The sequence below is a fragment of the Anarrhichthys ocellatus genome, unplaced genomic scaffold (assembly GCF_004355925.1).
Source record: "Anarrhichthys ocellatus isolate YVR2014 unplaced genomic scaffold, GSC_Weel_1.0 scaffold11, whole genome shotgun sequence".
Lineage (NCBI taxonomy): Eukaryota > Metazoa > Chordata > Actinopteri > Perciformes > Anarhichadidae > Anarrhichthys > Anarrhichthys ocellatus.
In genome coordinates, this window is record NW_022280041.1 from 3,717,501 (window position 1) to 3,735,660 (window position 18,160).

The following is an 18,160-nucleotide window of genomic DNA, read 5'->3' on the forward strand; positions in this document are numbered from 1 at the left end:
ACATTCATCGGCACATTAAAAAAAGCTTGCTGTTTATATAAAGCTTATAAAACAACTTATGTCGATTGCGACAGTATTGGCGCACAAAAACAAAGATTATTTGTAAATATTGAGTTTACAACTCCCTACTAGTTATCATAGCAACAGTCCACCTCTAGTCTCCTTTGCCACGGGACGTCTTCTAAGTGGCCGACCAAAACCTATTACTGGGATTCTACACTGCCCTTTTTTATTCTTTCAGACATCTTTTAACGATTGAGATGCCACTATGATGTTAAACAGATCCTATACTAATATATTTATTTTAAGTTTTTTCTGATACTTGTTGTTATCTAGGAGTTTTATTTTTCCTTGGTTCGTGATTGGTCGTAAAGCACCCGGATGTTGATTTGTTTACTGTAGCTATGCTGGAACGCTAGCTAACCAGATACGCAATGCCTAGTTCTTCTGGAAAGAAAGTGAAATTGTGCATCGTTTTACTCAAGAAGGAAATTTAGGTGCACCCTGTGATAAGACTACTGTCTACTGCTACTGTCTGTTCAAAGGTATGCATTGAAATTACCCCTTGAAACAGCAGCCATTAGCTAGCAAGCGACACCAAACAAGTTAACTTCTGTCTCCAGTCTGCTTGTTGTGGTAATAAGTGTATAAAAACTCAGCTAACTTAACTATCATCTTGCTAGGATAACAAAGTGTTTCGGATCCCAATGCATTTTATTTTCCATAACAGTGATTTTATGTTTAATGTCGGTTACGTAACGTTGGTGTTGTCGGTGTGTGTGGTTACAGATGATCGAGGTGGTGGCCTCCATGGTCCGGGGCCCCGTGTTTCTCGCCGGGGAGCTCATGGAGAGTCTCATAACTTTTACCAACCCGATGTCCCACCTGTCCACCTCAGCCAGCTGGTAGGACTGAACTCCCTTCACCTCTTTATTCATCACAGACCTGAAAATAAGACCTATAGATGCCAATTTCTGTCTGAGACAACATCCAAATCAGCAAAGAGTACTAGACAGAATCATATATTAAATATGTAGCTGGAAGACTAAGGTCCTTGTGTGCACAAACAAGGGATGGTACCCCACTACTGGCAATTCCCAAGGGCAGATAATATAGTATTCAGGATCTGTACGTCATTATTTTTACACAAATTGTAACCCCGTGTGGACATGGACCATGTGATGCAGGACACTCTGTAAACTCCCCTTGTGTAACCCTTGTGTTTTCTGGCTGTGTCCCAGTGAGATGCTGGCATGGGCCAGTGCCCAGATCCACTGCCAGTTTCATGCCAGTGAGAACAGAGTGGCTCTGCCGGTCCAGGGCAACAAACAGGACGTCCAGGCTGAGAGCAACACGGTGCTCATTCCAAACAGAGGTTAGTAATCTGAGATAAGCAGAAATCAAAAATCACTATCACACATATAAACACATTCATTGGAGCATATTTACATGGAGTATGTGTTATGTTTTAAGATAAACAACATTTTAAAATGCTCTGGATATTATTAGCATTGTTTTAATAGCCTTATTGCTTCATGTGTAAAATGCTTTCTTTAACAGGAGAGAGAGGTCAGTGTGTTCTGGACACACCACCTAAGATATTATTCTGTGACCTGCACCTGGACCCTGGGGAGAGCAAAACCTGTATGTGTGTACATATGTGACAAACATATTAACATAAGTCATAACACTATGACACAATAAGTCTACTTTTAAAAGAAAGAAAGAAAAACCACAGAGATTGCTCGTCGAAATGACAACAACTTTACGTCATAGAGATGTTAAACGTTTCTTATCCAGTATTTTTTGCAACATTTATAAAATAACATATTTGTTTCTGTGATTCAGTGTGACCTGCGTATTCGCTCTCCCACAGATTCATACAGTGAGATTGTACCCGTAGATGGTCCTCCTAGTTTCCGTGGTCAGGCGGTGAAGTACGTCTACAAACTGACCATCGGCTGCCAGAGAGTCAACTCTCCGATCAAACTACTCCGGGTTCCCTTCAGAGTGCTGGTTCTGCAAGGTGAGCTGCATTTGGACTACTTTTAATTTCAGTTGCTCGCATTATGTGCTGCAAAGATTCCAGCGCTAATGAGGTGTGTCACTTACACTTTGGACTCAGTTTATTTACTCTACTCTTTGGGTCTGTAGAAATAACAACAGTTTAGTGCCTCGCCTACAAAGGGAGTTGCCAAAATTCTTTAGATGTCATTTGACTTCTATCACGCTGAGAAATGTTGCATTTTGACATTTTCCTGTCCAACCTGTAGGCATGCCGGAGCATCCATTCCCCCAGGACGAGGAGGTTTCCCCCTCCAACCCGTTCCTGGAGGAAGAGGAAGCGAGCCGCAGGGATGCTCGGCCTTTGGAGAGAGCATTGGACATGCTGATGGTCACTACCTCAAGACGCTGCCCCCGTGAGTCACTGCTCTGTCTCGCTGCTCTTTGTTATAGTTTAAAGCACTGTATTATATAACTCGACCCAAAGCAGGATCCATGTTTGTCTGTTTAAGTTATTATTGCTATTTTATTGTCTCTGGGCCTCTAAATAATACTGATATTCTACTTTAATCTTCTTTTCTGAATAATGTTTTCCACTGTTTTTTATTTGGATGGCTTGTGTGTTCCTTTGTGTTGTCCAGAGATGTTTAATATCACCAATGTTCGTGGGAAAGTTGCAAAGTTCTGCATCTTCAAGATGGTTTACAGACTCGGGGAGGACATCATCGGCACATTCAACTTCTCAGAGGGAGACATTCCCTGCCTGCAGGTTTGTTTGCCGGTCTACTTTTTTTGTACATTTCTGCTCCCTCTGTTTTTGTGCATTAGTTTTTAAGACTTTAATTATATTTGTGTATATGTCTTCCAGTATTCTGTGAGCCTTCAGAACGAGGAGGAGATCCAGCAGCAGTACCAGCGGCGCCCCGGACAGGTCATCAGTGTGACTGGACACGGCCGACACATGGAGTCCTGCCTCCACACGGCCTCCAGCCATTTCTCTCTCCCTGTCCCCCTCAACGTCACGCCGGGCTTCAGCACAGACATCGGTCAGTCATCGGCAGATATACTTAATATTCTTAATGTTAATAGAAATCATTCACACATCAAATGTGGAGCATTTTACACATATAAAGTGAAAACTTTAACAGATTTGTCCCACCCAGGTAAAAGCACCATGTGGAGTTTTTGACCACAATTTGACCACAAACATAATATTCATATTTGTAGATTTGTTGTGACTTACACTTTCTGAGGTTATCATTATCGCTGATGTCCATGGTAAATAAATGGCCAAAAATCCGCTTTGAAGTCAAGAAAAAAATGCTTTCGGATAACTTCAGAATCCTCACTTATAAATCACACATCAACTGAACCACCAAACATTTGAACTCTGCCTGTACAGTGATGCTGAGGTGGCGCCTTCACTTTGAATTCGTCACTGCCCGGGAGCCCATGGAACCGCCCACAGTTCTGCAGAACCAATCAGAGGTCACCGTTTGGGCAGGGGCGGAGCATGTCGACGTAGACACCTTCAGCTGGGATCTGCCCATCAAAGTCCTGCCCACCAACCCGGCCTTGGCGTCCTACATGTCCCACTTTACAGGGACCAACAGCATCAGTATTTGACTGTTGTGAACGAGAGATAGTCGCGAGTTACTGTGTTTCTGAGGATGTGTGTGTGTGTGTGTGTGTGTGTGTGTGTGTGTGTGTGTGTGTGTGTGTGTGTGTGTGTGTGTGTGTGTGAGAGACAGAGACAGTTTTTTTCTTTGCAGATGAGAACAGAGGTATACATTTCAGTAACAAAGGAGCATTATTTTTGTTTCTCTTGTATATGCAGTGCCAGTGATGATTCCATATGTATATTATGCAACTTATGTTTTGCCTTTTTTCATATGCATTTTGCAGTGCGTCTTAACTTTTTGGACCCTTATGACGTGCAACTATCTCCGTGGTTGATGTATATTTCTGTATTTATTTCACTTTTGATTCCTTTACTCACTCTATTTCTCATTTTATGGAAAAAAAGTCTCTCACTCAAAATGGTTTTATTGTAAACTGTTTTTTTTTTTTTTTTCTCTCAGCTTGAGCAAAAGCTTTATCAAGATGTAAATACCACAAGAGAAAAAATAATAAAAAGTGTGATTTAAATTTGATAGATTACATGTGAGGAAGTCCATCATTAATTCACAAAATTCACAAAACACTTTCTCTTTGTAAACAAGATTTTTATTTTGAGCGTAAATGGGTTACAGCAGAGAACAGGTCAAATCCAACAGGAAGTAATATATTTACAATTAGTAATTATTGGATTAATTAAAGAATCGGACAACAACCTACTCTAATAACTAATTAAAAAAAACTGATGCCTAAACATTTTTAGATGTATTACTGAGGTGCATCATTTGGTCAGCTCAGTGTTAAAATATTCTCTGCTGGATTTTTACTTAAATATATTTTCACAGACACACTTCACTCACATTTCCTTCATACAATCCAAAAAGCACAGATGCCGTTAAAGTTTTTATATTAGTACAGTATGTATATAAAAGTGGTTACTGGTATTTAACTATCGTGAGTATTGGTTTCACAGGCGAATCGATTGAGCAGATAGTTGCTGGTCTCAGCAGTTTTCTACCCCAAGAGGTGTTGCTGCAGCTGAAGCGATCCTTGGCCGGGGTCCCTGATGTCTTCACCAGGGTAGCAGAGCAAGCGGGGGTCGGCTGTCTGGACCAGGGACGCTTTGCAAGTCAATGACTCCACCCGCATCTCACACCACGCAGGGAAATCCACCGGCCGATGCACCCTGGACAGTTATCAAGGTAAAGGAGAAGAATTCTGTGCAGTTTTTCAAGCACTCTTATGGCTTAAAAAAAACACTTTCCCCTGCACGCTAAACTTTGTTCTCTGTAAAATGGACCGTAAACTCCCAACACTGTTCCTAACAATCAACAGAAGTTGCAGGTTATAGAGTTAATCTTCCAAAATAGTTAAGAAAAGGGCCTGAATAAAAGCATCCGAAATGTTCTTGAGCCCTTAATGCAATTAGTGGAAAGTGACTAAGTCCATTCACTCAAGCACTGTACTGAAGTAGCGTTTTGAGGTACTTGTACCTTACGTAATAACCTCCATTCTATGCTACTTTATATGTCTTCTCTACTACACATCAGAGAGAAATATGCTAGTTTTTCAGTTACGATATATTATACACTTATAAAATATCTAGAAAAATGTGAGTATAAAATATGATATTTAATGTATCCTTAAACTTCTCAAGTATATAAAATAGTGCCACTGATGAATGCTTACTCCACTGTATGAAGACATCAGTTTAGATCCACCACTATGAAGTAACTTCTACTCTCTTGTTCCGTCTCTCTGAAGCTATCCTAACTGTTGGCATCTGGACACCAAAACCACACAGGTCGTTTGTTTACTCACGTCTCGCAGCAACCGACGCCGACGGGGTGCAGGCAGGTGCACTGCATACAAGCGTTGTCCATCCAGCTTTCACCCAGCGTGTAGTGCCTCCCCTCGAACACACACAGTTCTGGAACACATGGCAGTCAAATATTGATTAACAAAGAATGGAGATAAATATTTCATTCCTTAAGTCAAGATAAGATTTTAGAGCACGGGATCTTACCTCTGGAGTTGAAGTGGCACAACATGGGTGCAGCAGACCCACCACTGGTGCACAGAAGAAACACTGCAGCTGCAAGCATCCAGTTAACCCCGGCGAGCTCCATCTTCATCTGCTCTGGTCAGATTCTAGCTCCCCTTCTCCCTTTACTCCCTTATTTATACACCCCGGGGCTTTACGACCACGGCGTGGAGGTGTGGTCAGCACCGTCATGTTGGCCCACAGGCCTGGCTGAGGACGGTGTCGGCGGTGCCATCCATTGGGGAATCAGGAGGTGGTGGTTTGCTTGGAGGAGGTAAAGATCTTGGCGCGGTTTTGGCACTCCGGAGATCAGCTCGCTGCGCTTCAGCGGGCATGAACCTCTAAAGTGATAGAAACGATGACACATCCATGTGGTGACTAAGAGAGGGACGGGAAGGAGAGGGGTGAGATGGAGGGCAGGGAGAGAGAGAGAGAGAGGTGAGGTCCAAGGAGAGTCGGAGCAAGAGAGAGAGAGAGAGAGAGGAGAGAGAGAGGGATGGAATGGAATTATCAAACATGATTCATCACCATTCAACCTCTCATAAGAAGTGACTAATGCACATGTAAAACACATGCCTAAATACTGATCTACTGACATTAATAAATCAAATGTTTAGACTCAAAATACAGTTAAAAGAGCTTCTGATGATCTGCCTTTCAAGTTAACAGAAAACATTACATACTTCAGTGGAGAAACATATTTTATGCAGATGCTTCACTACAAGTCACAAGGAGTCACTGAAGGGTTTGATGAGTATGAACATCATGTAAATTACTAGCAGTCCCCAGATCTCAAACCACTTTAAAAGTCTTACCTTATCTTCTTTTGGGAAAATGATGTTCGTCCCTCCAGTAGAGTTCAGAGACATTGTTGGTTTTCTCACCCATCTCGTGATACACACTATAGTCTGCACACATTTCTGCTGCAGGGGCCCGCTGTCACCTCTGACCCCTCAGTCTACCTCAGCAGGATTATCTCATGTGTGATGATGAGGTATGATGTCACATCGTTAACTGCAGTCTGTGTCCTCATGCGGGTCCAACCGTCCAACCCCAAAGGAATGATGGACACCTACAAAGACTTACAATGGTATTTATGTATTAGATTTAATATCATATATACAACTTCTTCTGTTGAGCTCAACCGTCATATCAGAGGATCGATATTATCAGACGGTATTGGATTTTTAGTATAATAGTAAATAATAATGAAAATACAATATTGCAGAGAAACGATGCTTAAAGTAATATAGAAAAAAGTATTTAATGCACAGTTTCAACAGAAGTTGATTTGTAGATGTGGACTAAAATGTTGTCAAAGCAATAATTCACCATTGGTTTTCTGGAGCTTTCAGCAATGTCTCCCATGATCTTCATCCACTGACAAAAGGTTATGAGATGTGGCTGAAAGAAATGGAAAAACCAAATAAGTGGACCTTGTGAATAGAATAAATGTATTTTTTTTAGACCTTTTATACACTTTTGTACTTCTGTCCCAACCTTTTTTTACCACAGGATGTCATTACTCTCATAACTTAAATACTTGTCCTTGTGTACATTATTTGGCCTTTATATCGTTGATTTAAATATCTGCATCAGACCCAAAAATCCATTATCCTTTGGAATCTAGTTTACAGTACGTTGTTGTGCAGGCGTGCCCATTTCTGTGTTATCTTAAAAATATAAAATTGAATCTGACCTGACAACGCAGCGCAGTATAGCTGCCTGGGCCAACAGTACATTAGCTCATCTTCTCCCAGTTGTTTGCTGTCTGATGTGAGAGATCATAGGAAAACTCGTCTCACAAGAGGCCCCGGGGCCTCACAACATGATGTTTAACGTGCCTTTTCTCTGGTACCTCCGCAATAGTCGGAGAGTGTTGATAAGCCTCCCTCATCAGTGACTCACGGTTGCCTGTCTCAAGCTGTATGTCGTTTATATGAAGACTTGCTGGAGTTCAAGTACTGTTGTCATTAAAATGAGAAATATACAGGTAACTATATAAATATTAACACCTGTAAGCAGAGCTGGTTTGAGCATGTCAGAGGTCAGTTCCTCTTCCTTCAATATATTTGATTCAGATGCTGTTTCAGAGGATGGAAGCAGTTTTAACGGCAGATGTTCTTCCATAAGTTCAACTCGGGTGGTGCTGACCTCTTCAGAGCCTGTGGGTCCCATACAACACCCTGGCGATGAGTTCACACCCTGATTTGACAACCGTTTGTCGTCAGCGTTGATGAAATGGGAGGACCTCATCAAAACAAAAGATGAGGATTTTCCTCTCACACACCCGTTGCCCTTCACGGATATGCACTTAATTGGAGACAAGTGTGTTTTAATTGGGGAGAACTTTCTGTTTGAAAGTTCGAGGGGCTGTCATCGTGTTTGGTCAAAGGGCTGCGTTTGTTGGGACTTCTTCAAAGTCGATAAATATCTTCCATAGAGACAAACTGCACTGCAAGAGGCCAGTAAACTCCTGTGTAAAACAGTTTTTCTTTTATATAATTGGTCTACATATTTCTATGAATATATGTCAATTCCAGCAAATGATTAATCATACACATACATAGTACTATGCACATTTTAAGAGAATGCCTAATTTATAGCCTCACATTACCTAAAATGTTGTGCTTCAATTTATCTGCATAGTATTTTCTTTCATTTTAGTAGCAAACAGGGTATTGTACATCTCTGATACCATACAAAGGTCTGTCTGATTTGCAATTAGTAGCACTATTAATTGCTTTTTAATAAACAAATAAATCCCATCCAATTTTGACCTATAGTATACCAAAAGTACAGTTGAAATGAAATGCAAAATGTACAAAATGTACAAAAATGTGTGTACTCTCCCAAACTTTGCAAACATTTGCAAAGGCTCTGGCAACAGCAAACAAAATGAAAAAAAATAATGTATAAATACAAATTGACTGGCTTTAGAAACACAATTCTATAGTTGAAACATAATAGCTTCTCCATAATTTATTCATGTCTTTCTTTGTTATCCTTAATGATTAAATGTACATAACATATTCATACAGCTGCATGTTAATATATTTTATAACCAAAATACTTGTAAAAAAAGTTACCAAAAAAGTGATATTATTAATGGTTAATGGATCAGATGTAGCTTTTAACCAATTGATTTTAAGTCTCCAATCAATTATTTAGGCATGTATACATCAAGTAAAGTTGCTTATAAACTGTTACATGTTATTGTCATACTGTATTGACTGGGAAAATTAAAAAACAACAACAATATATATAGCGTAATATTTATTATATTTTTATTTTATTTATTTATGTGGCTCAGGACCACGATCACGTGGTGTGGAGCGCCAATTATATTCTCAAAATAATACTTTATCAACTTTTACACTCTTGGGTGCACTGTGCCTTTAATAAGCATGCTATAAACCACGCCCCCTTTCTACTTCCTTCTTGGTCCAATCAGGATCGACTAATCAACACACGACACAGCGATCCCCTGCTCGGTTTTATCAATCCTACTCCATCGAGGCTCGACTACTTTGGCCTGACGGTAGATTTTTGGCTGATGCTCTGTTGTGTAGCTACCTAAGAAAACATCCAAATCATGCCCGGTGAGACAGCCGTTAAAAACATGTCATCACCGTGAATACAGGTACTCAAAGGTATCTGTTTAGACTTGTGAACGGACTGATGAGGTAACTGTCCGCGCGAGCAGCAGTTTAAACGGGCTTCGGAGGAGTGTTTTTGAGGCCTTGTCGCAAACCCAACTGCTCCCAAAGTCTCGTTATAACCGTCCGGGATTTCATGTTGAAGTCGTCAGGTTTTTGGTTAAAATTGAGTGTTTTCTCGTCGGAGGATGGACACTGATAAATTCAACTATGCTTACAGTTGTGACTTGGACATCAACGTTCAACTTAAGATGTAAGTTTTGTACTGGACGTTAATCTTTAGGTTTTTGCTCAAGCAGTGTAACTAATCTATCGTGTGACTTGTGACAGGATGCTGTGTGTGTGTGTGTGTGTGTGTGTGTGTAAAGACACTGTCTATATTTAGCTAAACCATGTCATAACAAACTGTTTATCAAATCAAACATTTAAGTAAATGTCCACATTTATCACAAATCCCAGAACGAGGTGTTAAGAGTAGTTTGTAGATGTAGTCTGACTTTGTACTGAAACAGTTTGGCCTTTTACAAAAAAAAAATGTGTTGCAAAATTGATGTTGCCTGTTGTATTATTGAGACTTATTTGTGAGGGAACAACTTGGAGCACCCTTGAAAACATCGGTATCAACATATTTGTTTCTCTCCTTCCTGACCGCCCCACTCTGTCTGTGTTTTCTGCTCTTCCAGAGGCAGCTTAGAGGGGAAGCGAGAGCAGAAGAGCTACAAAGCCCTGCTCGAAGACCCGATGCTGCGGTTCTCTGGCCTCTACCAGGAGAACTGCTCAGACCTCTACGTCACCTGTCAGGTGTTTGCTGAAGGAAAGCCTCTCGCCCTGCCTGTTCGCACCTCCTACAAAGCCTTCAGCACACGTTGGAAGTGAGAGTGAATCTCTTTCTTTGTGTTTGCTCTCGTCTCTCTTCTCTCTAATGCTTATGAGAATATTGTTACCCCCAAAAACCATCTCCCCTATTGTGCCCTGTTTATTTATTTGACCATCTTCAGAGCTGAAAAGATACAAAACTCCCTCCAGTACAAGCAAATTTCCTGGAGTTGCATATCACTTCCTCAGACCCTTATCTCCTTATCTCCTTCTTCCTCTCTCCTGCTGTCCTGCGCAGCTGGAACGAGTGGCTGCGGCTGCCGGTCAAGTACCCAGACCTTCCCCAAAGTGCCCAGGTCGCTCTCACAGTGTGGGACATCTACGGGCCCGGCAGAGCCGTCCCCGTTGGGGGAACCACTGTCACCTTGTTTGGCAAATATGGGTGAGTCTGACATCGCACTACTACTTCTGGTTCGTTACCGACACAATAGAACAATGTGTTTTGCTACCAGGTTGAAAGAGCAGCTTTGAGTTCACCTCACAGCTGCACTTTGTGAGATGACACATTGATATGTGAGGAGTAAAACACACTCCTGTTTTCTTCTAGTATGTTCCGGCAAGGGATGCATGACCTGAAGGTCTGGCCGGGTGTGGAGGGGGATGGAGGAGAGCCCACCACCACACCGGGACGCACCAGCAGCAGCCTGACGGAGGACCAGATGGGCAGACTCGCCAAGGTACAACACCGTATGTGGGTGGACAGGGTTAAGTGTGTGTGTGTGTGTGTGTGTGACTTAATGACTAAAAGAGATGAAAAGGGAAAGAGATATGATGATGGAGGGTGAACAAGAAACACTGTGTGTGTGCGTTGGTAAAAAAGAAACCCCCACCGATACCAAGTGGTGTCTATACCATCATCTGTTCCAGGGGCCTGACCTGGAGGTACTCGGTGATGTGAGTACAAGTGGAGGAGTTAGTGTTGCCAATGCAGAATGTGTATGTGTGTGAAGAAGGCCTCGGTCCAGATGTGTTTGCAAACCACTTGTATCGCTCCTTAAATGAGGATTGCCACATTAGAACAATTCAGACTGTGTCAGGGAGGTTCCCATTATCGATTAAAAATACTTCCTTTGTCTGTTTAAATCCCTGAACACTTTGCATTGTTCTGTGTGGGAAAACCCATATGTTGTGTAAACCCATTCAGTGCTTTTACAAATACACGTTGACCCAGATTTTGGTGTGAACACTTGTCTATCGAGGTGTACGGCTGCGTTCTTGAGAGCATCACACGCATTCGTTTTTAGGTTTTCTGCTGTTGCCGTACGTCAGTGTGTGTTTCCTGTCAGTGTGTGCATGCTTTTCTTGTTCACGTGGACACACAAGAAAATTATGTTTGTCAACTTGTTGCAGCTTTTTTGGAATATTTAGTGGAAAGCGTCAGGGATTTAATTTTACCGTCATGTGATTGGATTGTTTTTTTTTTTTTAAAAAATGAATAAATTGATTCCTACTTTTTATCCATTAATCCTGAGTGCAGTTGACTTAATCACAGCCAACGTTTTTTTTCCTCGGCTGCTACCAGTTCATGTGTTGTTGTAAAGAGCACTAATTCTAACCAGCTGACTTGTGGGCTTTCTGTTCGTGGCCAAATATGTGCTTACATTCCCGACACCCACACTGACCGACGAGTGGATTGGCTGCTTGAGTGCGTGTGTGTGTCCGGCGATGCTGGATTGGCTGCTGCCACTGGATTTGTGCATGATTTGGTTGAGCTGTTTGCACATCAGCCACCATGCTGAAACCTCAACCTCCATTATTTTGTTGTATTTTGGTAAACCTTTGTCTCTTCCTCCTCTGTCTCGCTTTCTCTCTCTCTCTCTCCATCCAGCTGACGAAGGCCCACCGACAGGGCCACATGGTGAAGGTAGACTGGCTGGACCGTCTGACCTTCAGAGAGATTGAGATGATCAACGAGGTGAGTGCACTGTGTACAAAGAACCTTTAGCTCCAAACTGAAATATACTCCACAGCTACATGACGTTTTGTAGAGAGGACAAATCTTAAGGACTTTGATTATCCTCTGACCTTTCCTCTAGCGCCACCATGAGGTTGACATTTGTGTTTTCTTTGTCATGCACGAATGTTTTCACAGTAGTCTTTTAACTAACTGTTGTCTTTTGAGTTGAATTCAAGTGTTTTTCGTCATGTATGTTTCTGCAGAGCGAGAAGCGCAGCTCTAACTTCATGTACCTCATGGTGGAGTTTCCCCGTGTCAAAACAAATGACAAGGAATACAGTATTGTCTATTATGAAAAGGTATTTTTTTTTACATTTAAATGCTTGTAAGGAGGTGTATTTTAGAGTGTAATCTGAATATCACTGGAAACTGTGCCGGCTGATTGGTGTATTTCACTCTGTCCCCACTCAGGATGGAGACGATGCATCGCCTGTTCTCACCAGCTGCGACATCGTCAAAGTCCCTGACCCACAGATGGGGATGGTGAGATGACACACGCAAATACACCCGCTTACACTCTGGAAAAAATGCATTTATGATGTCTATTGTTGGTTTAGCATTATGTGAATTTCATGTAAAATAAAACAATAATGTAGCATGCTTAATTTATAGTGTGTATGTATTTATATATGCAGTGTTTTTCAATTCATGGTCTTTCTACAGGAGAACCTGGTTGAGAGCAAGCATCACAAACTGGCTCGTAGCCTCCGCAGTGGGCCCTCAGATCACGACCTGAAGCCCAACGCTGCCACACGTGACCAGCTTAATGTAAGCAACAACATGTCTGGTTTTTATTTACTCTCCACATGTAGTTGAATCTGAGAGTAGAAAAGAAAACAAGTTTATTTATGTAGAATCCCTGGGTAATTCTTTACCATGTCTGCTATTACACAAACCTGTGTGTGTGTCTGTGTGCACCAACAGATCATTGTGAGCTACCCTCCAACCAAGCAGCTGAGCTCTGAAGAACAGGACCTGGTGTGGAAGTTCAGATACTACCTCACCACACAGGAGAAGGTGGGTGTGTTTCTTACATTCTGCTCCACCGTAACCAAGTCTGCAGAAGTTCCTGTCTCAATCCTCTTCTCTTGCTTCCCCCTCCTCCTCCTCCTCTCGCTGCAGGCCCTCACAAAGTTCCTCAAGTGTGTCAACTGGGATCTGCCCCAGGAGGCCAAGCAGGCTCTGGAGCTGCTGGGGAAGTGGAGGCCGATGGATGTGGAGGACTCCCTGGAGCTGCTGTCCTCCCAGTTCAGCAACCCCACAGTTAGACGCTACGCTGTGGCACGCCTGCAGCAGGCAGACGATGAGGTAGGAGGACTGAGGGGCGGGGGGGGGTCACTAGGAGTGTATACCTGTGTGGGTGGATGATGAAGACTCTCTGTGTGTATAAAACTTGTTTCAAACCTGAGCTTTGAATTCCAAATATGAAGTACTTTGTGAATAACCTCTTTGGCATTATTGTTGCCGTGTCCTCTTCCTCTAGGACCTACTGATGTATCTTCTCCAGCTGGTCCAGGCGCTCAAGTACGAGAACTTCAGTGACATTCAGGGCGGCCTGGAGCCCGGCAGCAGGAGAGACAGCCAGGGACTTTCAGATGACTCGTCACTGGACAGGTCAGTACTTGGATGAGAAGTTATAACTGCTACTCCGTCTGTGGATCGTAAATAAGTCATCACTACGAGCAGCTTGGACAGAAGCGAGACACATGTGGAGGTTCTGTTGTTGTGTCAAAAAAATGACACTGAGAAGCAGAACGGTTGTTGTACTTCCAGGGATTTTTTTTTCCCTGTTTTGTTTTTACGGCCTGGATCTAAATTTAACCCAGAAGTTCTCACTGTTTGGGAGAGTATTTTCGACATTGCAGAATTTTGATTATTTTCCTTTCAGGAGCCGTAATGAACTCTTAGGTTATTATGGTTTTACTGGCGTCGCTCTGTAGAGCTCTGGCCAGAATCTGGAGGCCAGAGCTCTGACGATCAAAAACAGTCCACACTGAACACAGCGTCTCATCAGTTTAACTAAAAGTGCCCTGAAAGTTTTCATTTCCATTTTCTCTGACTGTTGATTGTTTTTTGTTTACTCTTTCTGTAGTTCCCAGATCCTGTCTGGCACATCTGGACCTTCCACTGCCACGCAGAAAGGCAAGGAAGCGGCCGACAGCGAGAGTGTCGAGGTAAGGAAGTCAAAAATGTCCCTGAAAAGAAAACTAGAGCAGAAAAGAAACTGACAATCCCCACATGGCACATGGACAACCACCAGTTTTTGAAACACAGAATTGTGCCAGAAATTTCAAATGTAATTTTGTTCCAGAAAAGACGCAGGCTTAAAAAAAGACACAATATGTTCGTTTCAGCTTTGCATGAACATCTTCTTGTGTCTGTATCTCTTTGCAGCAAGACTTGTGCACATTTCTCATCTCCCGTGCTTGCAAGAACTCCACACTTGCCAACTATTTGTATTGGTGAGTAGCAGCAGGTCAAGTCAACTTAGGTTTTGCAGACGGGTGAATGATTTTCAGAATAACAACCTGTGTGTCTTCTTAAGGTACGTGATTGTGGAGTGTGAGGATCAGGACACCCAGCAGAGAGATCCTAAGACTCACGAGATGTACCTGAACGTCATGAGGAGGTTCAGTCAGGCTTTACTCAAGGTCAGGAAGCTTTTATCTTTCACTCTGATTCGTGTCTGCGTCACTAAAGCACTGTCTGTTGAGGTCCTGCAGCAAACTGAACTACAACACAAACTATATATGTTTTTCTTTGTCACTTCCTGTTCCCTCCAGGGTGATAAGAGCGTGAGGGTGATGCGGTCGCTGTTGGCTTCCCAGCAGACCTTCGTAGACAGACTGGTGCAGCTGATGAAAGCCGTGCAAAGGGAGAGCGGAAACCGCAAGAAGAAGGTTACAACAGAATACCTACACATGCTAAACCTATTCTGTCTGAGTTTATCTATTTAAATGATGCAGCATGTGTTTTCATATTTTATTGTTTCACTCACATGGACACTCTTTCTCCTTCATGTGTGCTGTTTTCATTGATTCTGCTTCTAACTGAAACGGCCCACGAGCACACTGATCCCTGCTGAGTTGTGTTAACGGCAGCGTTCCCCGTGTGTGTCTGCAGACGGAGCGGCTGCAGGCGCTGCTGGCTGACAACGAGAAGGTGAATCTCTCGGAGATCGAGCCGATTCCGCTTCCTCTGGAGCCTCAGATCAGGATCAGAGGCATCGTCCCCGAGACCGCCACGCTCTTCAAGGTACAGAAAGAGTAACTTTCATCCTCACAAATCACTTTATCACGAGTGTCTGTGCAACACATTGTTCATGAGTCTTTTCCCTTTGTGTGTGTGTGGCAGAGCGCTCTGATGCCAGCTAAGCTGATCTTCAAGGCTGAAGATGGAGCCATGTACCCAGTTATTTTCAAACATGGAGACGATCTGAGGCAGGATCAGCTCATCCTTCAGATTATCTCGCTCATGGACAAAGTAAGATTACTCTTAAACTGGTTTATTGATGGTTTTAGTTTGATTTGATTAGACTACCGACCACTTGTAGTCGTTGATCGCTTTGGGTTTTATTTTATTTTCAGTTGTCAGCTTTTTCTGTAATGTTGTAAAAGATATATATATATATATATATTGTTTTTTGGCTTCCAGCTGTTGAGGAAGGAGAATTTGGACCTGAAGTTGACACCTTACAAAGTATTGGCCACCAGCACCAAGCACGGTGAGAAGTCATGACTCATCACTCGGCTCCATATAAAAAAAAAAACCATTCTTTCAGCCTAACTAAAAGTATTCTATTCTTATTCCAGGTTTCATGCAGTTTGTTCAGTCTGTTCCTGTTGCTGAAGTCCTGGCTACTGAAGGCAACATCCAGGTGAGCAGAGAAATGATCACAATAAGCTGCAAAACAACGTCATCTGTCCTTTTTATTCACATGGTTTGTTTCAACAGAGCTTCTTCAGGAAGCATGCGCCGAGTGAAAAGGGACCCTACGGCATCAGCTCCGAGGTGATGGACACCTACGTCAAGAGCTGCGGTGAGTCCGATTTAACAGCGCCATGTTTAATCTGCTGGTGTGCTCTACCTGCAGAAAACCAGTCTAATCACCTCTCTCACTGCACCCTTCCAGCTGGTTACTGTGTCATAACGTACATCCTCGGAGTGGGAGACAGACACTTGGACAATCTGCTGCTGACGAAGACCGGTGAGGGCAAACGGCTCGTAGGTACCGCTTTACTAATGTCCTCTTTCACGGAGCAGTTTTCAGAACGTTATCTCCTCTCTTCATCCAGGGAAGCTCTTCCACATCGACTTCGGCTACATCCTGGGTCGAGACCCCAAACCGCTGCCCCCGCCTATGAAACTGAGCAAGGAGATGGTGGAGGGGATGGGAGGCATGCAGAGCGAGCAGTACCAGGAGTTCAGGAAGCAGTGCTACACCGCCTTCCTGCACCTCAGGAGGTTAGAGGCCGGACACACGAGAAAACAAACCGAAGTCATGTTTTTAGCCTTTTTTAATATGGTTGGTTTAGTGCTTCCATTACCACTGAAGTTGAACTATTGAAATAACATTGTCCTTCTTTCCTCCTTCAGATACTCCAACCTGATCCTGAATCTGTTCTCTCTCATGGTGGATGCCAATATTCCTGATATCGCCTTGGAGCCCGACAAGACCGTTAAGAAGGTACGTTTGTTGATACCAAGAAATACTTTTTTCAGTGGAGTTTAGATGTCGCTCCAGATTGATGGGGGGTGTCATTTATCACTTTAGATGGAGCCAAGTAATTACGCCGGTATATCTTGAACAGTGTTTAAAATGGACCTCTTCATGTTTCCTTTCAGGTGCAGGACAAGTTCAGATTGGACCTGTCTGACGAGGAGGCCGTCCATTACATGCAGAGTCTGATCGATGAGAGCGTGGGCGCTCTCTTTGCTGCTGTGGTCGAGCAGATACACAAGTTTGCTCAGGTATGTTTACTCGAAGGCACAGTATACTTAAAACAAAGAGAGCCACAGCGTAATGATATCTGTCTATTTAGAGCTGTGAGGAGCTTCTGGCTGTCGGAGATCGACCAGTTGGTGTGCAAGAAGCATATTTCAACAGCGTTTGTGTATTTACTTTAACTGCCAGAAGGGAGACACGCATGTCTGCATGTTGAGCTGTGGCTTATTAAAAAATGACAAATTAAATCAAGAACCACCAAATTGGTGATAGCTTTCAGATCCAGTTATATGGAACAGCTGTTCTGCTTCACTTCACGGTCACTACTCAATTATCCTAAGTATTTCTTGTTTGATAAGTGTGAACTTTGTTCCCATCACTGTTCAGTACTGGCGCAGATGAGCAGAACAAAGAAGGCTGAACTGCATCGAACCTTTTGCAGCAGGAGCACATGATAATATTGCTTTGACTCGACTGATGCCGTGTATGTGTGAGAGACTGAAAGAAACCCAATGACACTGTTAAAAAGGCCAAGAATGCACTGCCAACCTTTACTGCAAGATGGTTAAACAAGGACATGGTGCTCTGTTTGCTTATGTGTATATATAATGTATATTAATTATTAAATGATTGAAATGTATGGCCAAATAAAAGACTTGATACAAGTGAGTTGTGTATTTTTCCATCATTTAAGCCCAAAATCGTGCTGCTATGCAGCGTTCATGGCGCGCGACATGTTTCTTAATTGAGCATTGCTGACCATCTGTGGCCGGTCGTACCGTCGACGCTGGGGGTAGAAACCAGTCGAGCCCCTGGAGGGTCGGTGAGTCACAGAGCGAGTGACTAAGCATTTCCTGCCACACATGGAAAGCGGAGCGCATTAATTTAAGCATAAATTATACATTTCCTACAATATCTTCTATTCTGACGGGTGGGTTCCTTGTTTTCTCTTGTTTTATATGCAGCCACTGATTAACTTTAAAAGAAACAAACTGCAGAGAACAAAATGTTTTAATTAGGCACCTGCAGCAAACAATGAAGCTTTATCTGGTTTAAAA

At 42.8% G+C, this 18,160-nt stretch overlaps 3 protein-coding genes across 4 annotated transcripts; 2 read left to right on the forward strand and 1 right to left on the reverse strand.

The window, feature by feature from the left end:
• The first annotated feature begins 211 nt into the window (after positions 1 to 211).
• rgp1 (GP1 homolog, RAB6A GEF complex partner 1) lies at positions 212 to 4,161 on the forward strand. Its single transcript, XM_031850627.1, has 9 exons — positions 212 to 545; positions 790 to 905; positions 1,242 to 1,375; positions 1,561 to 1,644; positions 1,877 to 2,026; positions 2,274 to 2,420; positions 2,646 to 2,773; positions 2,873 to 3,050; positions 3,407 to 4,161. Exons 2-9 carry the CDS (start codon positions 790 to 792, stop codon positions 3,628 to 3,630), a joined length of 1,161 nt encoding a protein of 386 aa, XP_031706487.1. The 5' UTR covers positions 212 to 545; the 3' UTR covers positions 3,631 to 4,161.
• Positions 4,162 to 4,355: 194 nt separating this feature from the next.
• On the reverse strand, positions 4,356 to 5,756 carry msmp1 (microseminoprotein, prostate associated 1). Its single transcript, XM_031850628.1, has 3 exons — positions 5,648 to 5,756; positions 5,443 to 5,551; positions 4,356 to 4,807 (listed from the first exon to the last, which is right to left on the reverse strand). Exons 1-3 carry the CDS (start codon positions 5,754 to 5,756, stop codon positions 4,636 to 4,638), a joined length of 390 nt encoding a protein of 129 aa, XP_031706488.1. The 3' UTR covers positions 4,356 to 4,635.
• A 3,413-nt stretch (positions 5,757 to 9,169) lies between these two features.
• pik3c3 (phosphatidylinositol 3-kinase, catalytic subunit type 3) lies at positions 9,170 to 17,767 on the forward strand. 2 transcript variants are annotated; one of them, XM_031851492.1, is made up of 26 exons: positions 9,170 to 9,577; positions 10,008 to 10,196; positions 10,439 to 10,582; positions 10,748 to 10,877; positions 11,068 to 11,094; positions 12,029 to 12,115; positions 12,361 to 12,456; positions 12,569 to 12,640; positions 12,821 to 12,925; positions 13,082 to 13,174; positions 13,280 to 13,465; positions 13,641 to 13,771; positions 14,250 to 14,331; positions 14,552 to 14,619; positions 14,703 to 14,808; positions 14,941 to 15,057; positions 15,281 to 15,412; positions 15,512 to 15,640; positions 15,812 to 15,881; positions 15,970 to 16,034; positions 16,112 to 16,196; positions 16,290 to 16,364; positions 16,453 to 16,621; positions 16,754 to 16,844; positions 17,003 to 17,128; positions 17,490 to 17,767. In XM_031851492.1, the coding sequence occupies exons 1-26, from the start codon at positions 9,513 to 9,515 to the stop codon at positions 17,502 to 17,504; spliced, it is 2,655 nt and encodes an 884-aa protein (XP_031707352.1). In that variant the 5' UTR covers positions 9,170 to 9,512; the 3' UTR covers positions 17,505 to 17,767. The 2 variants fall into 2 exon arrangements, with proteins under 2 accessions (XP_031707352.1, XP_031707353.1); XM_031851493.1 differs by lacking the exon at positions 11,068 to 11,094.
• Positions 17,768 to 18,160: the final 393 nt, after the last annotated feature.